Source organism: Ammospiza nelsoni, chromosome 1, assembly GCF_027579445.1.
Source record: "Ammospiza nelsoni isolate bAmmNel1 chromosome 1, bAmmNel1.pri, whole genome shotgun sequence".
NCBI classification, from domain to species: Eukaryota; Metazoa; Chordata; class Aves; order Passeriformes; family Passerellidae; genus Ammospiza; species Ammospiza nelsoni.
In genome coordinates this window covers 4123754-4144147 of record NC_080633.1, presented here as the reverse complement: position 1 = coordinate 4144147, position 20394 = coordinate 4123754, and the positions used below count along the sequence as shown (strand labels likewise).

At 39.2% G+C, this 20394-nt stretch overlaps 1 protein-coding gene across 1 annotated transcript in view; it reads left to right on the top strand.

Moving 5' to 3' along the window:
* Positions 1-20394, top strand: part of MINDY4 (MINDY lysine 48 deubiquitinase 4) — a 77387-nt gene that overhangs the window by 38687 nt on the left and 18306 nt on the right. The window contains exons 14-15 of the mRNA XM_059478996.1: positions 15837-15900; positions 18569-18730. Coding sequence (XP_059334979.1) covers positions 15837-15900; positions 18569-18730 — 226 coding nt within the window. The remainder of the gene's footprint in view (positions 1-15836; positions 15901-18568; positions 18731-20394) is intronic.

The window sequence follows — 20394 nt, the reverse complement described above, 5'->3', positions numbered from 1 at the left end:
ATGAATATATTATTCCTCAAAATCCAAAATCCTGGGTGCTCTCAGGGTAGCACTCAGGCTTTGATGTTAAAACAAGCATAATTCTAATTTTTTTCCACAGCATAAACAACTTTCAGTGCTGGGAGATGAGGAGGCCAAGAGATTGAAGTAAATTGAGAGCAATTAATGGAAGGTGCGAGCTCCAGCATCCCTAAACCCCCTGGCCTTGATGTTATCCCCATGTCCCCCCATTTTTGTGTTGTTTCCTGCTGCTTTTGCTGTTTTTTTGGTCCAGCTCCATAATTTTTGCATTGTTACAGATCTTCCCCTGCAAATGGAAATTCCAGCGCTCAGCCAGGTCTGCTGGGCAGTTCTTCTAAGATCCCTGGCAAATCTGAAGCATTTTTATTTCAGGGGGGACGCATGCCAGGAAATGCAGGAGTTTGTGCTGCTTTGTAGATTTTGGGTAATGAGTTTTTCATGCTCCAGGCACTAATGATCATCACTGCCTGAGCTGATAACAAATGGCCAGAGAGGAGTGAGAATTCCTGAGGAAGTTGCTGAGAACGCGTTGTTGCTTCTGGTACAGGAAGGAATTCTGGTTCCTAACAATTGTTACCTGTTTTTTAATATTTTAATTTTTTTTTTTTTTAAAAACAGCAAAAAAATGTTCAAAAAAAGCCATATTATAGCAGCTCAAGGGATTAATCTTTCTGAGTGTGCAAGATGTGTGCTGGCATCTTCACGTTGATGAGAGCTACAGGATATTTTCCTTGCATGGCAGAGAGAATGAGCTCAAAATTTGGGCTGCAAACCCCCACTGAGCTTCACCCCTGAGTGCAGGAAATTTGTGGATTCCCCATCCCTGGAAGTGTCCAAGGCCAGGTTGGAGCATCCTGGGACAGTGGAAGGTGTCCCTGCCATGGCAGGGCTGGCACTGGATGGGCTTTAAGGTCCCTCCCAGCCCAAACCATTCCAGGATTCTATGATTTGTTTACTTTCTGTGTAAATATGAATATTCAGGAGTGGTTTTAGTGACAACTCAAGTGATCCCCACAGTCTGACTGTGTGGGTTTTTGAGCACAAAATGGCTATCTCTTGTTATAAGGTCTTTTAAGACTTAACTATCTAATTAAGAAATGACACTTATTTTCTTTTTTAACTCAATAACTGATACCTCAAAGCCTGCAATGTGGACTTTTCTGTCCAATTACAAAACATTGCTGAAACCTATGAAGAAGAAGAAGGTAAAGAAGAACAATTTGCCTCTGCCTTAAAACTTCTATCTTGCTTCATATTTATTTCTATATTCTAAAACCCCAAAGTCTAAGTTTTCCACCCTGTGATATCACACGCTTCTAACCAACTACACACCTGTAATCCTAGTGCTGTTAATTAAATATTGAAGCCTTGTCCACAGCCTCGGGTCAATGCAGTGTTCTCTTGTGGGTCTGTGTCTTTAAGCACAGAAAGTTTAAAATTCTCAGCATCCAGATTCCAACAATACTGAATTTCCACCCAGCTTTTCCTGCTGGCTGCTGCCTCATCCTCCCCAACCCCTGGTCCCTTCCTTGCTGTGCTCCCTCATGCAAAGCCATTCCTGCAGTGGGATGTGGATCCTTTGAATGCACCCACTGGATCCTCAGCTTTCCTTAAATTCCAGCTCCTCGCCAACCCTGTTCTGTGATTTTTCCTTGTTGCAGACAACTTTCATGAAAAATCTTTTCTTTAGGATTTTTCCATCCTGAGAAGCTGAGAGGCCTCAGGAACAAAATGTAAACATTGATTATCTGCTGCTGTGGAATGCAACAGGTGCATCTGTGATTGGTCTCATGTGGTTGTTTCTAATTAATGGCCAATCACAGTCAGCTGGCTCGGACAGAGAGCCCGAGCCACAAACCTTTGTTATAATTTTTTCTTATTTTATTCTTAGCTAGCTTTTTGATGAAACTTTTTCTTCTATTCTTTTAGTATAGTTTTAATGTAATATATATCACAAAATAATAAATTAAGCTTTTTGAAACATGGAGTCAGATCCTCATCTCTTCCCTCATCCAAGAACCCCTGTGAACACTGTCACATTTCCTAATCACTGCAATAACTCGTTTTTATTGTTAAGACAATACAAAGCAACACCCTCCATTTTCAGAAGGCTTCCGACTGGTTTTATTCTAGCATGCATGCTTTTTATACATTCTTACCAAACTCATAAGTTTATACTTTATTCTTTGGTCATGAAAGACAAAGTGCTCACTGGAACAGGCAGTTGCAGGTTTCCCTTATTTATCCTTCTTTCTTTCTTGGTTTCTGTGTCAGCAACCTTGGTAGAAAATTCTTTCAGAGGTTTACATGGATCCTCTTATCCAGCTTGTCTCTGGCTCACTGAAGTCACTCTAAAACTGTGACAATGTTCACAGGGGTTCTTGGATGAGGGAAGAGATGAAGATCTGACTCCATTTTTCAGAAGGTTTGATTTATTATTTTATTATATATATTATATTAAAAGTATGCTAAAAGAATAGAAGAAAGGATTTTGTCAGAATGCTAGCTAAGAATAGAATAGGAAAGAATGATTACAAGGGTTTGTGGCCAGGACTCTCTGTCTCAGCCAGCTCACTGTGATTGGCCATTAATTAGAAACAACCAACCTGGGCCAATCAAAAATCTACTTGTTGCATTCCACAGCAGCAAACCAATGTTTACATTTTGTTCTTGAAGCTTCTCATCTTCTCAAGAGGAAAAATCTTAAAAAAAAAGATTTTTCTTAAAAGATGTCTGTGACATAAAACCTCTTCCACAATACCTTACTACATATAATCATCATTGCCAGAACCCAGGAGAGCAAAGAACACGTGGAACAAGAAAATTCCTCAGGTGGGAAACCAAGGTATTGCCATTTTCAGGCAATGGAGACAATGCAGAGAGCCTGATCTGAAACACAGGCTCATTGTGCTGCTCACAAATCAAAATTCCTCTGTTTGCATCACTTTTGTGACCTGGGGATACTTTATCAGTTACTGGTAGCAGTCATGTGTCACTCTCCAGTCAGGATTGGCCACTGGGGGTGTCTTCCCCCTGTTTGCTCTGAGGTGTTGCTGTGAGAATCAGTAAAACAATGGCTTTAGCTGTGGGAAAAATAAAAAAGGGGACTGATTTTGCAAGTCAGGAGGAGGCTGTGGACTTCATTAAGGTTGGCTGCTCATAAACCTTGGAAAATACACGTCAACATCTTCTTCCTTGCTGTGGTCCCACAGCTCTATTAGCTGCATTTCTGTAGCCCTTACTGCTCCAGAGAAGGGTTCAGACCTGTTTCAAAGTTATCTGTGCTGTTCCCATTTTGCTATTGTGGAATTTTGGTTGTTAACTGCATTTCTGTAGTTCTTATTGCTCCAGAGAAGGGTGTTCAGACCTGTTTCAAAGTTATCTGTGCTGTTCCCATTTTGCTGTTGTGGAATTTTGGTTGTTTGGAGGTGCATTTCTTTATTTAATTTATTTATTTCAAAAGCCAGTTGTTATTAAATCAAATCACATTATGGCTCCTTATCAGTGTAGGATTTCTCACACCCAATAATTCTGTCCTTGGTTATTACCAATTCACCTCTTTCTCTGAAATCTGTTAATGAACAGGTTTTCACTTGAGGGAATCAAATTATTAAAATTATGTTATTCTGTGCACTTACTCTTCATTCCTGTGGTACTATTTTACCCAGCTGGAGAAGTTAAATCTCTTTAATTTGCCATTCTAATCCATCTTTGAAATTAAAACATGCAGAAGCACCAAATCAGGTTAAATGCTGCCCATTATTATGCCCTTTACCATGGTGAAATTTATCTATTTATCATCTTGTGTTTTCTTCTGAAATCATTTATCTATTGCAAGCAATCCTTCCTCTTCTGGTCCATTGGCAAACTATTTTTACTTTTTCCTTTTTTTGTAATTTTAACAGTTCTCTCTGCCTTTACTCATCAAGAGAAGTTTATTTCTATTAGTTTTTTATTCTATTTCTGTCCTATTTATTATTTTTAGTAGCAGGAAATGATCATTACTGCAGTAATAATTTTTTTCCTATATCGTTTCTGTATCATTTACTGTAAAATAGCCCCAATTCTGACACATTACTGGACATTAAATCTCTCTTAGTCGTGCAGAATTTGAAAAGGAAAGTGATGCTCTGCTGGCTCATGAGCTGTGGGTGGAACAAAGGGTCCCCCACCCTCAATCCACTTTCCTTTGCTGACACCTTTTCCTGTGCCAGAGCCAATCTCTAATTTGGAGTTCCCCTGAAATTCACCTTCTCCCCTGATGCTGAAGAAAGGTTTTTTTTTTTTTTTTTGTGAAATATCCTTTTGGCTGGGCCAGGGAGAAAATTCCAATTCCAGCTGCTCATGGAGGTTCCCATCACTTGGGGCACTCTCAGCTCTTGGTGGAAGTAGATTTTCCTGTGAGCCAGTTTTCTGGGGAAACCTTTTCAAAGGTAAACTTGAGAGTGCCTGGGAGGGCAGCAGCAGGGGGAGGTTGTGTCTGGGAGCACTTTGCACTCAGGGCTTGCAGTTATGTGATATAAATAGATGTCATCGTGGTTTTTTACAGCTTTTGGTGTTTGGGAAACACAGGAGAGCTGCTGGGTTTGAGGGGAAACAGCTGTCAATTATGTTACAGTGCTAAAAAACAAGGAGCTGAACACAACTAAAAAAAAATAAATATATATATATATATATATTTGAGAATCTCAGAGCTCCCCAAGAGCCATTTGTGATTTTGCAACATGAGGAAAGCAGGTTGGATTTACCAGGAACAAGGGGAGGAACAATTAGAAGAGATTTTGTGGGATCCAGGCCTTGGTGGGGAAGAATTGAGTGAACTTCTGTGCCTCCTGCTCGATGGGTTGTGTGCAATTCCTAATTTTCAGTATCTTCCCTGCCATTGTGGGAATTGGGAAGAGGCCCTTGTAGCCAAAACGTTCACTGGGCAAGAGCTGCTTGCAACATTGATCAATTAATAAATGCAGGATAATGAATGCAGCTGCTAAAGGGTAATAAAGAAGGGAGTTTGCTTGAAAGAATTTAATTTTTTTCCTTCAAAAAAAAAGCAAGAATACAGAGGTAATCAGTGACAGCCTTAGCAATATTTGTGGGAGGATGTGAGACCGAGATTTGAAGCTTTGTGCTTTCAAAAGAGGAGTGGATTGATGTGTGAAATGTCACTTTCTAATCCTTGGGAGAGAGGGTCCCAGGAACAAAAGGGGGTTTGGAAGACAAAACAGAGGAAAGGAGAGTAGGGTCTCACTCTAGAGAAATGTGAAGTATTTGCCAAATAAAATGTGAATTTAAGGAAGCTATTTAATTTTGTAAATAAAAAATGTGACCCAAGTGGAAATGTGACCACAAAGGCAAAGAAGAGGAAATGTTGGATTGGGTTTGAGGTGTTTGCTGCGTTGGAGGACAAGAAACAAAGGCTAGTGGTAAAGAAAAATGAGTAAATGAGACTCAACTAAGGAAAAAAGGGCAGAATCAAGGAGACAAAGATGTTTTTATGCTGGTTCTGTTTGTTATCTTGATAGGTGAAGGACTGGGGAACTGGGAAACAATGCCAAAAATAATAAATGGGGGAAATTGTGGAGTTTGCCCATATTAATTGCGACATGTGACTCTTGTCCCCTGGTAAGGAAATTCAGGAATTTCAGCTGGGTTCACAGAAGTGGAGGACTGGAGGCTGAGGGACAGCAGATTTGGTGTGGATGTGCAGCAGGAAGGTCACTTGCGGGAATAAAAGCAGATTGCTCCCCTGACACATCCAGCTCCCCGTGGAACTGATCAGGATAAATCAAAAAGCAGCGGAACTGAAGGAAGGGAAGGTTAATATCTCATTCTCTGGGGAGTTTTCTGACTTCTTAAAATAGTGCAGAGGAATGAAAAAAGTGTGGTGAGCAACATCTTTGTCGTCAGTGGTCTGAGTCCTCGTGTTGGAAACTGGAGAAAAAATTTGGTTCAGATGAGGTCGCACGTGAGGAAATGAAACAACAAGTGATTTCCTTATCATATTGATAGCAAGATATCAGGAAAAGATGTGAGGTTTCTCTGTAGAGTGGAGGTGGCTGATATCAGGAATAATGTAAAGAATGCTCCAAGTCTAAATGAATATTCTGCCTTTCAGTAAGGAGAGCAAAACAGTGCAAAGCCAGCATGGCTGGTTGGAGTTCATGGATAATAACTGCATCAAATCTGGCAGGTGGAATTTAACCTGGAAAAGTGATGATGGCTCCACAATGGGAAGGAAAAAATAAACCAAGGATCTTTGTACCTACACCTCATTGCTAAATTTATTCAGCACTTTCAAGCTTTTCTCTTGCTTTGCCAGACTTTATGAATGGATCTGATCCTAAAGCTTCCCTTTGTCCTGCCTTATTTAAATATTGAGTAACTTGACTTGCAGTTGTAGGAGCAAATGGAGAATTGGTGGTTAAACTAAAAAAAAAAAAGAATAAAATTATTTAATTGGGACTTAGTAAGAGATTTTTATTTGATATGTCAAATGAAAAATCATTTACTAATGTGAAAATAGCACATCTTTTAAGGATTCTAAAGTGATGAGGAAAGGACTCAGAAAGTGTTGTTAGCATGGGCAAGGTGGCTGATGGAATTTGTTAATGATCAGTCTGGGATTAAATGTTTTATTCCCTATAATAATATCAGTGATGAGGAGGGACATGGGGACTCTGTGTGATGGTCAGAGAATCTGATTTTATTGTGGACTACAAATGCTTATATACTGTTCTAGGAAGGCTCTTGATGTTTACTACAATGATTGGGTTAAAGATCACATAAACTTACACATTTTAAACATCTGTTGCTTACAAAAGTCCAATGTAATTTTCTTTTTTCAGGTAAATCCATCAGATTTGATTTCTTGCAGTCTTGATTTAATCCTCAAAGTTCTGTTTGCTCTTGCCAAAGCATCCTGTTACCAAATCTTATGCTAATAAGGTCCAAAGCACTCTCTGCTTTGTGTACCCCAACATCTCCCCCTTTTCCCTTCCACCAAAACCACTCTTTTAATGGCCTTATTAATTAATCTCTCCAGACATTGAAAGGTATCATGATTAATAGAATTATTACATACCTATCTTAAAAAGAATCTTTTAGTTAAAAAACTCCAGCCATTAAAAGGCTCAGGCTTGATCTTTATAAATTAAAAATATTCCTTATGGCAGATGCAGGAGGGAGGCATTACTGGATTTAGAAAGGCTGCCAGAAGTAAAATTGCATCAAAAGGTTTGATTCGTATACACAGGGGTGATAGGAAGAAAATTCTTAAAAATTTTAGACTGATTCCTTCCTGTGTATTTTAAAAAAAATCCAATTTCACAGAACCCAGGAGCTCTAATTCTTGGGGTTCCAAGGGTGTTTCAGGAAGGTAAGGGGCCAAATTTGATTCGATTTGATTCCAAAATTTTTAGTGTAAATATTAGTGCAAAGTTCTGGAGGAGCTATATTCCCCCCTAATTTTATGATTTTTTTTTTATTTTAAATAACATGTGGGACACTGAGATGGGAAAAGGGAGTAGTGTGCTGATGGAGTGACCCGATGACTGAAAAGCTGAAAGGCTCTGTCAATAGAGAGAACAAATTGTGCTGTAAAAAGGAGTTGGCCCGGCCTCCTGATGAGGGCAATAAAAAAATAATTTATTTTCACTACAGAAAGTGCAAGGTCTTGCGAGCAGAGCCTGCTCACTCCTGTGCTGGGGGTTCATCAGCTGTAAATGGCAGCGTGAGGAGCAGCAGAGCACACAGGCACTCTGAGCAAGCATTAAAAAACAGCCTTGGATCTGCTCTGAGGGTGTGTCAGAATGGCTTTAGGAGGTGAAGAAATGTTAATGGATTGTGCAAGGCACTGATGTGTCCTTAGAGAAACACCATGGCAGGCTGGGCTCGCACATTGAATCTGGGGGGAAGTGTAGGAAAAGCGCAGAGCAGGGGAAGAAGGAATCTGTTTTGTCAAAGAAGAATTCTAAAAGAACGAAAATTTTTATGTTTTCTGGCCTTAAAAAAAGCAAATTTTGAGGTGGGACATAAGTGTTTCCTTAAAACCGGGATGGTGATGGTTGTAAATAAACAAGAAAGGCAGAGAAAGGGATTTAATTTAAACATCAGAGTTAGTACAGAGAGAAAATGCATCAGTAAACCTCATCAGAGTGTGAGCAGATTGCAGGCTCCTGAGCTACCTCTGAGAAAAGTATGGAAAGCTGAGAAAACAACCAAGAAATGTGAATTTCTGTGAAAGAGAGTAACTGGAATGGCTGGGTTGTACCTGCCAGATGCAGAGAGCATCATCTTCTCTTCTCCCTCTCCACAATTCTGCTTTATCCCAGCCTGGGGTATGGTTGTAATCCACACCAGGGCTGATATAAATGTGGAATATTCTTCTGGGGACAACCTGAGTGTGGGGGTGTTCACAGGGGTCCCAGGAGGAGGGAAGGGATGAGAATCTTGACTCCATGTTTCAGAAGGATGATTTATTATTTGATGATATATATTATATTATGAGAAAATGATATATTAAAATCATACTAAAAGAATAGAAGAAAGGATTTCATCAGAAGGCAGGAAAGGAAAGGAAAGGAAAGGAAAGGAAAGGAAAGGAAAGGAAAGGAAAGGAAAGGAAAGGAAAGGAAAGGAAAGGAAAGGAAAGGAAAGGAAAGGAAAGGAAAGGAAAGGAAAGGAAAGGAAAGGAAAGGAAAGGAAAGGAAAGGAAAGGAAAGGAAATGATAGTAAAATCCTGTGACTGCTCACAGTCTCGACACAGGTGGCTATCACTGGTCATCAAGTAAAAACAGTTTCACATGCTGGGTAAACAATTCTCCAGATCACATTCCAAAGCAGCAAAACATGGAGAAGCAGAAGTTTCCCAGCTTCTCAGGAGAAAGATCCTAGCAAAAGTATTTCTCATAAAATATGTCCGTGACACCTGAGATTTGTGGGTTTAGCTGCCCCTTGTTTCTCTAGGACTGCCCCTGCAGGATCAAGGAGAGGTTCTGCAAGCCTGTCAGCCTGTGTTTGATAGGGAAAAGATAGGAAATTCACTAAGAAATGCAGTGAAGGATCATTCTGCTGGAATACTCTCCGTGTTTCCAGCAGTAATCCCAGGATTTCCCAAGCTGCCAGTGGTGCCCAGGTCACTGAGTTTATCAGCCCTTGATGAAACCTGTCCTCCATCAATGTCTCTGAACCCTTCAATCCCTTTGGCCCCCACAACCCCTGTGGCAATGAGCTCCCCACTGCAGAAATGTGTTTTGTGAAGGAGTTTTTCCTTTTTTTTTTCCCCTTGAATTGCCCAGTAAGTTTAAGTGTCGTTCTAATTTTTTAAGATTTTCTAAACTTTCTGATGTTTATGTTCTTGTAACGAACTTTCTCACACACTTTCTGTAAATAATTATTGTTTTGCATTCTCTTATGGAAGAAGAAAAATTTGATTGGCTGTTGGTTTGTCCAGTGTCATTGAAGAGGTGGCACTGTCACCCTCCAATCCACTGTCACTTTTGGAAATTTTTAAATGTCGGAGTCAGAAATTAAAAAGTCTCTTTTTACCTTAAAAAGAACAGTGTGTCTGCATTGTATTATTTCATGTCCTATAGTGAAATTTAAGAAGTTATGTGGAATTCATGTTTTGAAAAGTAGTGAGGAAATTTTCCTTAATCATCTCCTTATCTTGGAGTCCACCAGTTGTGTCCTGCAGTAGTGAAATGATCCTGGTCCCTGCAGCCTCTTCCCACAGGAAAACTGCTCCTGGTTGTAACCCTCTTTCCTTCTGACCATCAGAAATTCCTCTGACTCTGCAATATCTAAATGCTCAGATTCTAAGCCTTAGTTGAGCTAAAACCTGTAGTAAGTTAACTTAAAGAAATTCAACTTTTAATTGGTTAAAAGAAATTGAACTTTCAATTGGTTTGTCCAGTTGAGGAGTCCTCTTCAAAGAATGGCTACAGGGTGTTTTTATTTCTGGATCAACCTTATTTCTGACTTCTCAGGTTTTAATCTGTAAAAATAAAAAAATAAGCTTAGTCTGTCTTCAGTGCCGGAATATTTGTGATTTATCCCTCCAGTCCTTGGTATTTAGAAATTTGATGGCCATGGCCAGGTTGTGGCTTTTACGTGTGTTCATCAGATGGAGAAAAGGAATTTTCATGAAGTTTCTTCCTCTACTCTGCAAATTACCTGAGCAAGGTCACCTAAATTCTCTTCAGGATCTACCAGTTTCTCTCCATGTACACAAATTTTAAAGAATTCAGAGGGATTGTCTGTTTATATGTTCATCTTTAGATGTAAAAATCAGTTACATAAACCCTGCCCTGCAGTGATTGATCTGCTTTTTCATCTTTCCAATCTTGTTTTTTCCCTTTTTCCTTTCCTCTAGCAAATCAAAGCATTTCAGAAATTAATTATTTTTATTTTAGGGAAATAAAGGATATTGATTAAAAGACTGCAGAGGTGTGGAAGAAAAAGTGTGATTCTACTACAAAATGCAGCAGTAACAAATAAATTGTCAGATTTTGGCCAAATTTCAGCAGGTTACTTTCACACATTCAGATTATTCACCTGTTTGCTGAAGGATCAATGTGGTGAGATAAATACAGATTTAACATCTTTGCTTGTTCTGTTGCACTCAGGAGGACATTGCATTCAGTCAGAAAGATAATTTCTTTTAAAAAATTAAGTAGTGGGTTGAACATGCCAATAGATTAATAATTTTTCCCGTCAGGTCTATCCCTGTGAAATTCAATACTTCCCATAATTTGTCAGCACTGTGGAGCAGCAGAGCTGATGAATTAACCTGCCTGGGTACCTCAGATCATTTTAAGAACTTTGTGAAATTAGCAGGTATGTGGCAAAAGTGATAAATAAAGAATGAAGCCACTTCCCCTGGTCTGAATCCCAAACAATATTTTATATTTTTTTGGAGAGGCTCTTTCCTTCTTCTTTGAACATTCATTTGAAACCTTTGCCGTGTGCCAGTATTAAAAAAAAAAAAAGAAATATTCTGGAACATTTACACAATGAGGCAGTCACCCATCCTGTCATTTTCCATATCCCCATTGTAATTATTTGAAATCCTTATGCTTGAAGATGAGTTTTTTGTCCCGGCCAGCCCCAAATCTATTTTGGGAGTAGACTTGTAATTGTGTGGTTGTTAATGTGACTGTCTGTTGCCATGAACAAAGTGAGGTCACCAATTTTCTGTGGCAGCTTTGCCTCAGAGTTCAGGACTGTAAACCAGCCAGCACTTACTGAAATGTACTCTTTTTTCTTTTATATTATTTTGGTATTTTATATTTTATTTATTTTATATTATTTTTAATTTAATTTTTATTTATTTTATATTTATATTTATTTTATATTTATATTATTTATATTATTTTATATTTTTATATTATTTTTATAATATTTATATTATTGATATATAATATTTTATATTATATATTTATATTTTTCTTTTCTATTATTTTATTTTGTTCTGTTATCAAGCCAAGTCATACCTATGGCATGAACTGACTCACATTGTGATAGCCTGGGATTATTCCTATTACAGTTTGTATGGGACTTTTGTATTCAATATTTAATTATTCTCCATTGAAGACTTGTCGAGAACTTTCTTGGAAGTAAATTGAGAGTAAATGTATGTGAAGCATGTGAAAAAATTTATTTCACTTAGTTTTTGCTAAGGAAAAGTTAATCTGATTGCAGGTTACGTTATACTGGAGATTCCAATGCTCAAAAAATTTGTATTTTGGATTTGTATTTATGTACTTTTAAAACTTTATTGAGTCCATGCAGATCACTGAAGTGTATTTTATCAATGCACCATCAGTGCTAAGGTTTTTAATGACATTACAGTTTCTTCTATCAAATGGTGGGTTTTGTCCATATGTCTTTAGGTTTTAGATTTTTTTTTTTTCTATTTTATATCCCAGAATGGATTGATTTCTAGGCAGATTTCTAATAACTGCCTGGAAGTCAGCAAATGGTGTCAGTGTGGCTGTGACAATTCAGAGAATTTAAAGGTTTGGCTCAGAACATCTGCCCACCTTCAGTACTTAACACCCTTTATAAACACATTATTTATAACTTGAAACCAACAATTACAACCAGGCTGAAGATAAACACAGATTCACCAACAGGAGCATGGAGAGGAAATTAATTTATAATATATAAAGATATATTCTGGAAAGACTTTCAGGCATCCCTGCCTTAAACCCAGCAGCATTAAAAACCATGAATATACAGGTATAATTCACACCAGCTGTATTTTGGTGATTTCTGTCATGAGGAGATTTCTCCAGTTGCTATAAATTAAGTTTTTACTCTGAAGCCACCTTACACATCTTTTGGTTTTCACCACATAATGATGTTCATTTTGTGTGATAATAATGTGAGGAAAAAAAAATGTTTGCTTGCATGAGGACTGAAAGGACAGTTAAACCTCAGGATAACAGCTCACAATTACTCTTTTTTTTGGGGGAAAAAAAGGCTTTAATACAAATATTTTTTAAAAAACAGCTCAGAGTGAATAAACCATGTGGATCTGAATTTTGCTGTGTTATTTAAGTTCTGTGAGCATATTAAAACACATCCACATTCTGTAGATATTTTAGAATCCAAACTCTGTCTTCCCTGGTTTCCGGCAGGCATAAAGCACATCACACACCTTACAAGTAAAACTAAAAACCAAGCTGGGAGATCTTACAAGTGACCTGAAATTTAGCAAAGTCTCATTGTCAACTTTTGGATTCGTATCAGCACAGGGAATGACTTCTGCTGAGAACTACCCATGGATCACATACTTGATTTAGAATCTTTATTCAGGAGATTTTAAAAATCATTATCTTGCTTTCTGCCTGGATAATTTATTTTTTTAACAGATTTTATAGTATTACCAGGAGAGGCAAACCCCACTGTTCTGCTCTAGCAGCCAGCATTCTCCTACCCCACTCTTCAGCTGGGATATGAACTAGCACAACACTGGAAAATAGTGATAATACAGCACAAGAAAGGAATATTTAACATTAACACTGTTGATTTTTAGTGTCTTTTTACTGATCTGTGATTTTGTTGCAGCAGCACGTGTTGTGTTGGGCTGTAAATTAAAAAGGGATTCAGGGAGTCAAGCCTTAAATCGTTGTCTGATGATCACTGGGATTATTAAAAGGCTCCTGGCTTCAAATTAATGGGTTTTATTTCTGTTCTGAAGTGATTTAAAAAATATAAATTGAAATTTCCATGCTGGGGGAGTCATATTGTTGATAATGATTTAAAGATTATGTCTGCATTGACATCTGACAGCCAGGACAGCAGAACGAACCAACTCTTCAGATTTGCCTGTCCCCCGTGCACATCTCCACACCCTGGCAAAAACCACCCACAGAACTGTGACCATCTGATATTTCTACAAAGCACGAGGTGCACTTGCACCTGAAGCGCCCCAAACACACCTGCAGAGAGGCTGGGGAGCCTTTGGCAGGTGGCGAGAGGAGCCCTGAGCGCGTTGAGCGAGGTGTAAATCCCGCGGCCGCGCGCCTGACGCCGGCTTCCTCAGCAGCGGGGCTGATTGCAAAGGCAGATGTTGTCCTCCTTCTGCAGGAGCTGAGATCCACCTCCAGACCCCCAGATTGTTTGTGCCTTCAGATGGAATTGGAGCTTCCTGCCATTGTGTGTGCCGTACGTCCCCTCGTCCCCGACTGACGCATGTTGGACGCTCTGCCCGCGGCGCTGGCGAGATGAGGCCGTTGCTAAAACTGAAAAATGGCCAAAATCCAGAGATTTTTATCATCCCATCCATGCCTTGCAGCGGTGCACGAGGGAGTTTTCCGTGTCACGGGCACACTTTCCCCAGCCTTCCCTTTGATTTCACATGGGCAAGAGACGTCAGTGGCACTTTGTTATGTCTGACACTGACTTGTGAATTGTCTTTAAAACAAGTGTTTTTGAAAGGGGTGAAATACGTTTTTATAAAAGGGATAAAATGCATTTTTCGAAATGGGAATTGTGATTCCGTGACTATGACATTTTTCATAATTATTTTAAATACTTTTAGGGCTGTAAACCTTGAAAATACATGTTACATTCAAAGAAATCTTATGAGAAGATAATTACCTGAAGTTTGGGAATTGTGATTCCACGACTTTTACTTTCTTCAAATTACTTTAAATACTTTTAGGGCTGTAAACCTCGAAATGATTATATGTTGCATTCTGATTTTGGCATCCAAAGAAATCCTGTGAGAAAATAATTACCTAGCATTTGGGAATTGTAATTCCACAGTTTTGCCTTTCTTTCAGTTATTTTAAATACTTTTAGGGCTATAAACCTCGAAATTATTTATATGTTACATTCTGATTTTGGCATCCAAAGAAATCCTGTGAGAAAATAATTATCTAAAGTTTTGGAATTGTGATTCCCTGACTGTGACTTTTTAAAAATTATTTTAAATACTTTAAGGGCTGTAAACCTCGAAATTATATGTTACATTTTGATTTTGGCATTCAAAGAAAACCTATGAAAAATAATTATCTAAAGTTTGGGATGAAGGCAGGAAACGTCCTGGCTTTTTACTTAATAAATACATTTTTAATGGAAGATATGCATCAATGTTAAGGGGAAATTTCCAGCTAGCTGTACCCTGACCACATAAATTCAACTCCTGCTTTGTCAGAAACAAAATATTTTCATTTTAAAACAAAATTAATTGTGCCAGTTGTCAGGAAACATGGATATTTGTATGCATGGATTTGCCAAATCAAATGGGAATGAGGATGTGTATAGAATAACTAAGTTTTAATTGATCATTATTCAAGTATTCTCTCTACCTCAGTAGCAATATCAAAATAAGGATGGAGTCAAAACAATTGAGATCAGCATATTTTATACTGAAGGAAAATAGCTTTTTTATGACCCATAGAATTAATCAGGGGGTTTTACTGGCACAGCTCCCCCACAACATAGTACATTGATTTTCCTCAAACCTAGATTAAACATTTATTCATGTGTAAAATAATGCTTGAAATTCCATTTTATCTGCAGGATAAAAAATGATCACAGTTACAACCTTTATTGCTTAGGCCATCAACCAATCACTGATGCAGTAATTCCAGGAGTTATGATAGTGAACTTAGGTTGGGGACACATTACTCCTTAATTATGGGCAATGCAGTTTCACTGACTTTTCTCTTTGATGTCACAACATGTAATTAGGGGCCACACAGCACCATTATAAATGTGTACACCTAGAGGGTTTTGTTTTTTCTTTTTTTTTTTTTAATTTCTTTTTTTCATGCACAATGTAGTGTATAGATCGCGTGGATATATTACAAGTATTTATGATAGGAATAGCAAATAGCAAATCTTACCTGAGTACTGGAATGTGTTGCCCAGGCACTTTGTGAAGTCTGTCTTCTTAGAGAGATTCAGAAACCACCCAGGTGTGGACCTGGGAAATTTGCTTCAGGTATCAGAGGTGGGGGGGACAAAGGGACCTCCAGAGGTCCCTTCCAACCTCACCCATTCTGTGACTCTGTCACACAAACAGCGCCGTAATTCTAATTTCTAAAATTCTGACTAGTGGTGACAATGACTTGTTTTCTCCTCTACAGTTGCTTCCTTCAACAAACCAAACTTCTGCTTCCCACAGGCTTAGTTCAGATTTGAATTTTTTTTTTTTTTTTTTGCCATGTAAAATCATCTTGAAAGAACTCAGAAAATACCGGGCTATATTTATGGTTGAGAAACAGTTTTCAGTAAGATTTAGAGATGAAAAGAAGCAATTGTATTTAAATTTGATTGGTTTTAAATTTGTGTTTCCTCTGCAGGGTGCGCAATGACTTTGATGTGCTCACAAACCGCCTGATTGGCAGCCACGGCTACTGCACCCAGGTGAGCTAAAGGTCCAGTTTTGGGGATGTCCTGTGCCTCTGCTGAGAACTGACCTCTGCAAGAGATGGATTTCTTATTTTTGAGTCATAGAGTCATGGAATCACAGAGTGGTTTGGGTTGGAAGGGACCCTAAATCTCATCTTGTTCCAGCCCTTCCAACCTTCCACTGTCCCAGCTTGCTCCAAGCCCCATCCATCCCATTCTTAAACATCTCCAGGGATGGGAATCCACATCCTCTCATGACAACCTGTGCTAGGGCCTCACCACCCTCACAGTAAAGGATTTCTTCTTAGTATCAGCCAAACCTTCAGCTGAAGGCCATTCCCCCCTGTCCCATCACTCCATGCCCTTGTGAAAAGTCCCTCTCCAGCTCTTTTGCAGCCCCTTCAGGCATGGAAAAAAATGATTTATGAAAATAAATTGGTGGAGATTTATGCTATAAAATCTCAACCAATTCCCTTTTCTTTCCCCCCTTATTCCCATATCCTCAAGCACCTTCATCCTTTATTGCTTTTCCTCGTGTTTTGGCACATTGTTGTCTTTGCTTTCAGAGGTTCTGCTTTGCAGGCTGGTTTTTTGGCTTGAATGTGCCTGTAGCTGTGTGTCCATGTCCTCACACTCCTCTCATCTTCCTCTTTGGGACTCCTTGGTTGGTTTCAGTGCTGAGATATTGCTGTGTTCCCTCCATTCCCTCTCAGAAACATGCCTGAGGTTCCATGTCTGACCCTACAGCTCCTCAGGGATTCCAGGATCCCATCCATTGCCCTTCTGGCTGCCACAAAATTCATGTTCCTCTCTTGTTTCTAGAGGACTTCTGTACTGTGACCACACAATGGTTCCTCAAGAATGTGGTAGAACATCAATGATGATGAATAAGAGTGCTAAAAATATCAGTAAAAGCCTCTAAAATCTGGGGAATCCTTCAGGAGAAACACAGAGCTGTAATTGTGTGCAGTATTTTTAAAACCATTTCCAAACTGGCCATACCAGAGTTATTCATGTCTTTGGGCATGGTAATTTGCAGTATTTTTTCTGGAAACTTTCTCTTTGTTATTTCCCCTCCTGGTTTTAGCCATATGTTATTTATTAATAGTGAGCTGGTTCACTGCTGCAGCAAAGTCTGCTGTTAGCTCTGCTTCCATGCACCCCAGCTGGCCCTGGTGGGATGTTAGCTGAGAAAAATATCCCAAATCTCTGTTCTTGAACTTCAGGCACACTCACATGTGTAAATGCCACCCACCCTCTCACAGGTATTTAGCTTCTGACATCCCCCTGCTTCAACTGGAGGGGAAATAATCAGCAATCATCTCTAGGAAATATCAATATCTTGGTGATCAGAGTCCATATGTAAATGTTCTACTGAAGGAGATCTAATGTCATCCAGAAACAATCAGTGAGAAAGAATCATAATGTAACAAATCTTGTCCAACATAAAAAATACATCACTAAGCACATACAGAAATGTCATGTAGTACTGACAGGCTTTGAGTTTATACCATTCATGCTGTACTTTCATTGTACAGAAGAGGGGACACCAAAATGTTTCTGTTTAAAAAAAACCCAAAACAACACTTAGATGAGATGTTTGAGTGTTGGATGTCAGAGAAAATAAATTATCAACAGGTTGCCTCCAGAAGGGTGAAAATTAAAAACTCCTCTAATATTTGGACTTCAGCAAAGCTTTCAATACTGTTTCTCACAGAATCCTGATGCGTTGTGCAGGCTGACCTAGAGCAGAGGCTGGACAGAGCTAAAGAATAAAGCAGGGATTTATTAAAAGGATCTCCATGGCTGCACCTTGGGCAGCACCAGAGCCCAGCCAGGGCTGCACCCAAGATGAACCAAAATGGCCCCAAAATGCACGAGCGCTGCCGGGGTCTCTCCCTGGGATCAGCTCTGCTCCATTTGCACCTTGCAGTTCATTGTCCCATTCCAGCTTTAGCCCAGGCAGTCCCACCCTGCTTGTTTTTCTCTCTCCAGCCCACGGGGTTTGTGCTCCTGGGCTGAGATTTGGGTCATTTGTCCTTGGTGCCCAGCTGGAGCAGGAATTGTTTTGTCTCCCTGCTCTGTGCACAGAGCTCACCATGCCCTGATGTGAAGCCCAGACCCACACACTAAAGCAGCACAGAATGTGAAAATATAAAAGCTAAACCTGTGTTATCAATCTTTCTGGATAAAAAAGTCCAACTCACAGCTGGAAAAGGATTTTTTCCCCAGAGGGTGCTGGGCACTGCCCAGGCTCCCCAGGGAATGGTCACAGCCCCAAGGCTGCCAGAGCTCCAGGAGGATTTAGACAAAGCTCTCAGGAACAGGGTGGGATTGTTGGGGTATCTGTGCACGGCCAGGAGCTGGACTGGATGATCCTTATGGGTCCCTTCCAACACAGAATATTCTGTGATTTTATAATTTCCTCATTTTACTTTGGGGGACTTTGACCAAAATATCTGGAATCTTTTTATAATCAATTTTGAACAATAAACCTAAAGCAAATCCATAAATTTGGGTCATATGTAACTTCATATGTAACTTCATAAAATGTACATATGTACATATGTGAAGTACATATGTAACTTCACATCAATCCTGAATCAGTCTTATGCTGATCAACCTCTGTTTGGTTTTTGTTTTCTTTTTTTTTTTTCCTTTATTTCAAACATGTCCCAAACAGGAATTAGTGAATTTGCTTTTGACTGGCAAAGCTGTGTCCAATGTTTTCAACAACGTGATCGAGCTGGACTCTGGGAATGGCAATATCACCATTTTGAAAGGCATCACGAGTCGCAGTGATATTGGTTTGCTGTCCCTGTTTGAGCACTATGACGTCTGTCAGGTATGCTTTCCAATAAAAGTTTCATTAAAAAGAAAATAGTTTCTTTTAAAATCAGCTTTGTGTAGGTAAAGCAGCAAAAAAATTACTGGCTTGGTTCAGTTTATCTTTTCTGTGCTGTAGTGGGGGTTCTTTTACCTGTAAAAAAATTAAAGACAAATAAAATGGCTGTTAATGCAATGGGATTATTCCATTTAATCGCTTTTGATAGTCATATTTTAATTGTAGTCATCATGAAAATTAGAAGATTGATAAAACCTTTCAAAGGAGTGAAGGTATTAATTTACCTCAGGAAAAGCTTGTGTAATGATTTCTCTAGTTCTCCATCAACAGGAGATGCAGGATGGCAAGATGGACATCTTTCCTAAGACAAGTTCTGTCCTAAGCAGCCAATCTTGTGTTTGATCCAGGAATATTATTTGAAATTCTCTTGCTTTTGTTGGATACTTGTAGCAGTCCCACCTGCATTTGCAGCAGAAGCACCCCTATAGAAGTTTGAAAGTGATTACCAAAGGATGTGTTTTTACTGATCTGATATAAATGTGTGACAAAACAAAGCTTGATTTTAACTCCTTCCCATGTGGCTGAAATCAGCTGCATCCTCCTGCTACTGGCAAACTACAAGTTTTGTTATTTTTAATTAACACAATCATTTACATTATTCACAGGATTACAAAAGGCTTGAATTCAGTCAAGGCATCTTATCAGTGTGCCCAAATCAGATTAATTCAGAACAGAGTAGACTAAAAATAAATAAGCTTCTGTGTCTAGTTCACGCCTCTTTTTCTTTCTATAAACAATGTGACATTTAAACCCTCAAAAAATGGTTATGCATCACTCCAGCATTTTTTTCCATTCTCCAGTGAGGAAAATGACTCTGGAGGAGCAAAATGGTAAATGAGGTCAGGGCAGGTAAGAGCTATTTCTTACCCACCTGCCTCTAAAACTAAAATAAGTTACCCAGAGATTCCAACACCATTTTCCACTTATTCTGCAAATTATATGGTAGAGGGGATCTCTTTCCACTGCTGGGCTCTTGCATGGGAGCTGGACTCATGAGCAGGGATCTGTTTTTCCAAGCCAGTGACTTAATCAGTTACAGAAACTCCAGTAGACATAGTTTCCTTTTTTTATTTTTAAGAGTCTACACTAGTTGGGCATCTGCTGCAAATTGTCCTGGTTTTTATTAAGAACATCTGGGTGTTCTCTGCATTTCAGTTCAGAGGCAATGTCTGCTTAGGACTGGGACAAAAGTCAGATTCTGGTGGATTTTGGCCCGAAACTGGGGAGTCTCCACTGTGGCTTCTGCGTGAGGGGCCAGATTCTGCTTCCTGTTGTAAACTTTAGAGCAGTTCAGGAAAAAGAAATGTCAGTGGCAGTTGGCAGGGGTGGAACTGAGAATAGAATTTGTCTTTCAAAGTGACTCTCTTATTCCTCTCAGCATCCAATTACAGTGTGGCTCTGGGGCTGGTAACTGAAGCCAGCCATGGAAAAGGACTGTCAGTTTTGGTTGGGTTTATTTTTTGTTTCCAGGAGTAAGAAAATCCTGAGCGTGCTATATGGTGAATCATAGACACTTGGAGTCAGAAAACTCCCTTTAGGTCACATCCAGCCAATCTCTCAGGGGATAACTCAGGATATTTTTTTGTCCTGTTATATAGCAGGGT